At 42.8% G+C, this 7380-nt stretch overlaps 1 protein-coding gene across 1 annotated transcript; it reads right to left on the reverse strand.

The window, feature by feature from the left end:
- Positions 1 to 821: 821 nt before the first annotated feature.
- On the reverse strand, positions 822 to 6611 carry LOC123136634 (cytochrome P450 97B2, chloroplastic). Its single transcript, XM_044556059.1, has 14 exons — positions 6250 to 6611; positions 5640 to 5823; positions 4802 to 4909; positions 4464 to 4548; positions 3596 to 3831; positions 3226 to 3399; positions 3100 to 3147; positions 2930 to 2989; positions 2665 to 2751; positions 2498 to 2586; positions 2181 to 2272; positions 1993 to 2054; positions 1693 to 1842; positions 822 to 1599 (listed from the first exon to the last, which is right to left on the reverse strand). Exons 1-14 carry the CDS (start codon positions 6372 to 6374, stop codon positions 1384 to 1386), a joined length of 1716 nt encoding a protein of 571 aa, XP_044411994.1. The 5' UTR covers positions 6375 to 6611; the 3' UTR covers positions 822 to 1383.
- Positions 6612 to 7380: the final 769 nt, after the last annotated feature.

A 7380-nucleotide genomic window follows, 5' to 3' on the forward strand; every position in this document is an offset into this window, starting at 1 on the left:
CTTTCTTAAGTACGATACCGCGTAACTTTTGCATACGTAGTCAAATTGTCAAAGGGGCAAAACTTTGCTTAATTACTAGAGTAGAATTTGAGTTCATTACAGACTTAGGGTGCAAGCATCCCATGATGTGCGAGTAACACGGTAGACAGACGTCACGCTGAGGTTGAAAACCCACTTGACTTATGTTTCTACATAAATCAAGTTCACAGAACCCAAATCAGTCCTCAAACTGAAATCTGCAACATCTGGAAATCGCGGACTAGAGAAGATAATGCTTCCTATATGTGCTTCTGAACCTTTATCATCTTTGCTGTTGCTACATTCATCACGAAATGTAATTTTCCATGCATATAAAAAGACGTGGCCTTGATGTTTTTTCACAGGCCTGGAGTACCAATCATATCAAGTCGACTGGAGGTGATTCAAGGAAAGAAGCAAGAACAGAGGTAGATTAGGCTTTCGTTGTCTGAGAAGATCTGTTTACCATGTACTCCCTCCGTTCCTAAATATAAGTCTTTGTAGAAATTTCACTATAAACCACATACGGATGTATATAGATGCATTGTATGTGTAGATTCATTCATTTTGCTTCGTATGTAGTCCACGTAGTGAAATCTCTACAAAGACTTATATTTAAGAACGGAGAGAGTAGTATACAGCTCGCGAGACAGCGAATTCGCTGACTGCAAAAGGTCGCTGAAACGTGCTGTCTTGGCTCCAACTAATGCAACATCAACAGCAAAAATTTCAACTAAACAAAACCCAGCAAAATTCCACCCTGAGCACAGAGATTTTTCACCATCACAAGAACCACACACATATATGGAATATCGTATATATAATAATGATAACAAAATGTGGAATAGTACAAAACACATCAACGGATGAAAAGAAGTAGGAGTAGCTTACTTGCCCCAATCGCTATCGGCATCGATTTGTTTTGAATTTAATTCTGTGGGCTTCTTGTTTCCTGCACAGCATGCATCCCACCACAACACGGCAGAACACGGCACAACAGCGATGACTGAAACCTACCTCTGCTTCCATGCCAACAGGTATCCAATCGCACGTTGCCACGGCACAGATCAGGTGATCTGGGTTCACAAGAAACCTGACACCCGGGTGAGGCATCTCCATCACAATAATCTGGTCAATTTGGCATGCAGTGTACTACTGTGATTCTGTTTGGATGCATGCATGCACGCAGCACCCAGCATTTGCAGCCATATGTTTCAGATGATGGTTGTGCACAGAATTGATGCCCCTAAAGCTCCGAAGAGATGTAACCATGTACATGAACCTGCTTTACCCAGCTAAAGCATGCAGACGACGCGAGAAGTCAACAATAAGCAAAGCCTTTCGGTGCAAAGTTATGCCCGCTGATCAACTCCTTTTCCTCAGCCTGCACCACAACCCGTTCTTTGTGTGAATCGTCGCGCCTGTCACCATCTCTACTTCATCGGGCGAGCCTCGCAGCTCCACGTCAAACTTTTGCAATAGCAGGGCCAAGGCCACTGTTGACTCCAGGAGCGCGAATTGGTCTCCCACGCATTTGCGTGGTCCTCCGCCGAAGGGGAGGAAAGCAAAGTCTGCTATAATCTGGCAAATGAAGTTTGATGAGGTCTTAGTTTCTTCAAGAAAGAAAGAGGTCTATCAGTAGGATAGAATGACGAGACAAATGTTCAGGCATACCTCGTTCGGATACATCGCGCCAGGACTCCGGTCAGGATCAAACCCAGCCCACCCTTCTATGTTCTCATCCTTCTTTGGGACTGTAAACCTCTCTGGTTCAAACTCATTTGGCCTATCCCAAAAGTACGGGGACCTATGGAGATTGTATATCTGCAGTGCCAGCATTTTCACATAAGACAAACTTCTCAAGGAGAACAGAATAAAGTTTGGAGTCGATCATGAAGGTAACTTATATTGGTACCAAAACTATGAATATCTGAAAGAAAGAACCAGCTTAAATTTGCCAATTCCCCATCTTACCGAAAGAAATATATCGGTTCCTGCTGGTATTTCGTATCCCTCTTTCGCTCCGTTGTACCCACCTATGAATTTGTGTGCATTAATTTTAATAACACGAGTCAGGTATCACATCGCATGCCCTTTGATATCTGGCACATGTTTTTCTGATTGTTGGGAGAAAGCTGTGTGTATTAAAGAGAAGATGGAACCTGGCAATTTATCAGGCCGGAGAGAACGCCTGATTAACAATGGGGGTTGAGGATACAAGCGAAGAGCTTCAACAATGATTAATCTTATGTACCTAGAGCACATCATGAATGCAGTATGTGAAATTTAGAAACATTTATGGCGCATTAATACAGTAAAACTCTTACTAACACATGGTAAGAAAGCGCTAGTGATTTTGCAAGCATATAATGTGCAAAATATACGATGATTTTGTAAAAATTGACACCTGAAAAAAAATAGTGAATAGAAGAATAAAACATAGTTCAATTTACAAGAAATGGTAACATAAGTAACATACTCCAATTTCTTGAGCTTTTCTGCAGTGATTACCCCATCGATCAGTACAGAATCAATCTCTGCCTGGGCTTTTCTCATCTTCGTGGGATTCTGTATCGACATACAGTATATTGTATGATATTCACAATTTAAAGTTAGTTATCTGTTCATGTCAGTTAAAATGTGTACCTGGGCCAGTAGAAAAATAGACCATGTCAGAACAGCCGCAGTTGTTTCATGTCCGGCGATAAGCATTGTCATAAGATCATCTCGAAGCTATCACAAACCAAGAAATTTGTCAATTTATTTGCCTGATTTAAGCAGAAATACAAAGTAAAACTTCGAAGGATATTAAAACATTGGAAACTCCCTGTGCTGGAAGAAATAAATGGTGCAATGAACAAGTTATAGATGTTCCATTCTTACCAAATTAAACATTACATGGGCGATTTACCTGGCGGTCGTCAACATCAGCTCCCCGCATGTCAACAAGGAACCTCAGTAAGCTGGCATCCTACAAATATAATGGCAACATTACGAACTGCCAAACTACCATAGTTATTTTGTAAAGCAACCTGATAAGACCAGCATGACCCAACAAAATCAGGACTAATAGGAACCAACCTTCAATGATGAGTAGTCTCTCTGCTGGAGTTTTTCCACATCAGCTTCCTATAAAAAGCAATGTTGAATTTACTACAAGTTCCAGAAAAAGGCACCATGCATGACTAAGTTTCTGTTGGCACAAACCTGTCTTGTTTCTTTTGCATTTTTAATAAGATCATCAAGGCAATTATTGATAACCTTGAGGTCACTGCGGAACTTCCGCTGTCTTGGCACTATCCATTGAGTTAAAGGAAGATTCCAGTAAGGGATGTAAAAGGTGGATCGATGCTCAGCTTCAAAAAGAGTACCATATACTGCCTGCACAATAGACATAGAAACCCCACAAAGAAGGGCCGACAAAATAAGCAGAAGAGCATTAGTCATGTCTATTCATCCTAAATATGCAAGATGAGTATTCTTCTGTACTTTTACTCAATTTTGAAAACCAGAACAGATGCACTTATCATGAAGAAATTATCATCAGATAGTATAACTACATAGATATCACACCAACCTTGATTACAGGAGATTCCTTATTAACAGAGTCAAAATCAAAATTGAACACTCCCAAGCCAATTATGTCGAGAGCCAAATTGGAGAATTCCTCTTCAAGGTTCACTGTGGTAGATTTGTCACCATGGTCTCCCTTTTCAATAAGTGCTTCAAGTTTCAATATGGTTCTCTCTGAACATTTGGTAAATACTCTCACCATAGCTTCTATGAATAAGGCATGGAACCCAGGAGTTATAACTGCAGAACACACAGAATGGGTAAGTTGCACTATTACAAAATGCAGTGGTGAAGCCACGGTCAAGCTTGTGCGGTCATCTGACCACACAAGATTTTGGCAAAACCCTTAGATTCGAGTAAAAAATATGCAAAAGCTAGTATAAAAGTTGCAAACACACATGTATTTGATATCACAAGTTTAAATTGACACCATATGCTTGTTTTCTTGGCACCGCCACTGACAAAATGTTTTGTGAATGCAAACACGAGATAGGTTCACGTAGGCTCTGCAATAGTTTAATTATGTTGAAAAGTTGCGCCATAAGGTAACTCCCATTTATGATAATATTTCATAAATCATGCTAGTTGGCTCAACAGTCCAAAGAAGCGGTAGGAGCCTAGGACCAATTAGCAGGACTGGAGCTACTATCATAAAGCATACACAGGTAAACTCTATTTTTGAAAGATAAGTTAACCTTTGGTTGTCAGGTTGAAAAAAGCATGAACAGGATAATGGATTCATATCAATGGACAACAGTCAATCTGCTTCTATTGACTAACAGGAACTTATACTGGTGTACAGAACATGAAGTATGAATGCACTCAAGGAAGCCTTAGAAGTGCAAATATGATTCAAAATCCAACCTTCTAACCTTTTCTCCTTTGCTTCCAGGTATCAAGGTCAGCAGGTATAAGACCCTTCCCCATTATTGGTTCTAGAATTTCAGCGAGAACTCCCTGATTTCAAGTAGAAAAGTATGTAAGAAAGTAAGCTACTAGATTAATCCAGCAGTTATTCCTTACATGTATTTTTTTTTGCGGGGAATTTCCTTGCATGTATTTAATACTGTTATATGCACAGTTCAGTCACGGGAAAACAACATATGCTACAAATAAGTTGCCAACCATTATCGTCCAAGCTTATCTACAGTTTCAGATGATCTGTGTACTCATTTACATACGTTCACACAGTATGTATTAGAAAGCATACCTTATCATAAGAGAAAGCATTTTCTCGTAGGATGTATCTAGCAACAATTGGATCAGAGACGACAACAAATGATTTGGGTCCAAAAGCAAGTTTGTAGACGGAACCGTGCTGCAAGGATAACAGGATATGTTAGCATAGCAGAGTTTTCCTCATGGTTGCTTGATTATGAACCTAACAATAAAGTAGTTACAACCAAATGAAATTCTATCATATGACAGCAGCACAACTCGATCAAAAAGACCAGACATAAACTATTAGTATTCACCTTGTGATGCTCCTGCTACTACTGCTTTTCTTTTTATCTCGGCATGCAGCTCATAAGGGCATATTTTTTCACTTTTATATGCAACTGCAGTATTTCTGAATAGGGCTGTGAGAGGCCACATGTTATATGACTTGCATGGTGCATACAAATATACCAAATCGAGAAGTTCGTTTTAGTGTTGATGAATGCCCTGTTAAATGATGTTATGCGATTTTTTAATCTGAAGGTGAGATGTCAACAAACAGAAGGTTTTCTGAGAGGGTATGATTAGCAATGTACACTGCATATAAGGAGGCCTGATGAAAAAAATCAATGGCATGATTCAAATAAATATGGTTTGAATGGAGTTAGAAAATGGTAATCAGATTATTACCATGCAGGTGGTCATCTGGTCAAGAGTACCAAATTTGTGGAATTATATCATGCAAGTATTCACTCAACGACTCAAATATCATGTACACACACCACGCGTATGTACTATTCGCAGAGTGCAACTAATACATGCTTCCAGTAAGCAGAACAAAGCACTGCAATAAAAAGAGTAAGCAACACGAGACAGAACGGGATAAGCACCTCGAGGAACCAATCATAGAGCGAATAGAAAAGGGGCCGGTCGAACAGGTCAGTGACAGCACCTTCGGCAACCGGCATATTCTTGAGGTTGCCGCCAGCGAGCAAATTGGTGAGAAGGTTGCTGGCGTTGTCAAACAAGTTCCTCTTAGGCTTGGTGGTTTTGTCAACTCCGGGCGACTGGCATCTGCATAAGCACCAACAGTAAGGGCTAGGCACAGATTGAACTCTGCAAAAACAAAACCTGGTAATTTGGCAGGCGCCGGCACTACCAAATTCTTTGAGTACCACGTTTCACATAAAGGAAACCACCAAGCATTATATTTTAATCAATTAATGGGTCAACCAACAGAGAGCTGATAGACCACCAAGCATTATTAATTATAATGCACTGTACTAAGTAAAGAAGGATGAATGTGCAGAGTTAAGCTGCCTGCTCATCGTGGGCAGCTGCAGGGTTTAATCGGCAGTTACTTCAAACAAATAGCTATAATTTGACGGGGCTTAGCAGGGCACACGGTGCAGGGGCGATCGATCGAACGCCTGGTGGGCAGGGCACACGGCCGACTAAGTGGAGAGGTGTGGAGTGTGAGGCCGGGGATGGCGTCCGTACCTGATGGGGAGGAGGCGGCTCCTCCCGTGAGCTGCCGACGAGGAGGGGTAGGTGGAGGCGAGGCGAGGCGTGCCGGTGCTGGACCTCGGGAGGAGCGTGGCGGCGGTGGCCGCGCTCATGGCCATGGCGCTGGAGCGGCACTCTCGCAGTGGGAGAAGGTTCGACGGGCGCTGGCGTCGTGGCGGAGTCAAACGATAGATAAGGTGCCTCGTCCGGTAGCGTGGCTAGACTAGTGTGTGCGCGCCATGTGAGATCGCCGTCCGCGCCGCTGGTTGGAGATCACGCGGCGTCCGTCGGATCGGAGGACGGTGGCGTCTGGTCGGTCGGAGGAGCGCCGGTTGCCCGCCTACCACGGAACGTGGCACGGCCGGTGTTTATTGGATTCCAGTGGGTGGGCCCGCTAGCGCCAGAGGTGGCACGACACCGCACGCGTCAGTCAGTGGGTGCTCCACCGGAAGGGGTTGAGATCATACAGCACGGTGTATTACAGCAGAGGATCCTGACCCCACCGGAAGATATCAGATGATACCAAGGCTTACGTAATAGTATATACCATGATACGGGCTCCCGAGAACCGTTGAATCCAGAATCGATGGCTACCGGAAGCTTTTGAACATTTCACAAAAAAGTTCATCTTAGCACTTTAGATGCCGTCAGATCTGAGATCCAACAACCGAGAAACCCGTATCATGGTATCACCTAAGCCTTGGTATCACCTGAAATTTTTCCGGTGCTCCACTACGTCGACGAGGAATTCCTCCTAACAAAAACACTTTTTCTTAAAACGCAGGCAAACGAGGCGAAAAATCATCACAAGAGCCCATAAAATTAGCTCACGCATGTACACTTGAGCTACCCACACTTGTTGTCGAGAAGAAAAACCACCTTCGATGTTGCCATTTAGTGTCGTTGCCATAATTTTTTTTAGAACATAGACGTCAGGAACGTTCGGCTTTAAATTAATAAAGCCCACAACATAGGCAGTGTATCTCGACCACACAAACAACACATGACACCAGAAATAAGTCGAGCAAGGTTTAGGGAACAACAACCGGAGGCGGAGTAAAGTGCGTTACAAGGCGCTACCGGCCTAGCCAAAAGAGCACGCAGGCTCAGCGGAAACTACGACCA

This window comes from Triticum aestivum, chromosome 6B (genome assembly GCF_018294505.1).
Source record: "Triticum aestivum cultivar Chinese Spring chromosome 6B, IWGSC CS RefSeq v2.1, whole genome shotgun sequence".
Lineage (NCBI taxonomy): Eukaryota > Viridiplantae > Streptophyta > Magnoliopsida > Poales > Poaceae > Triticum > Triticum aestivum.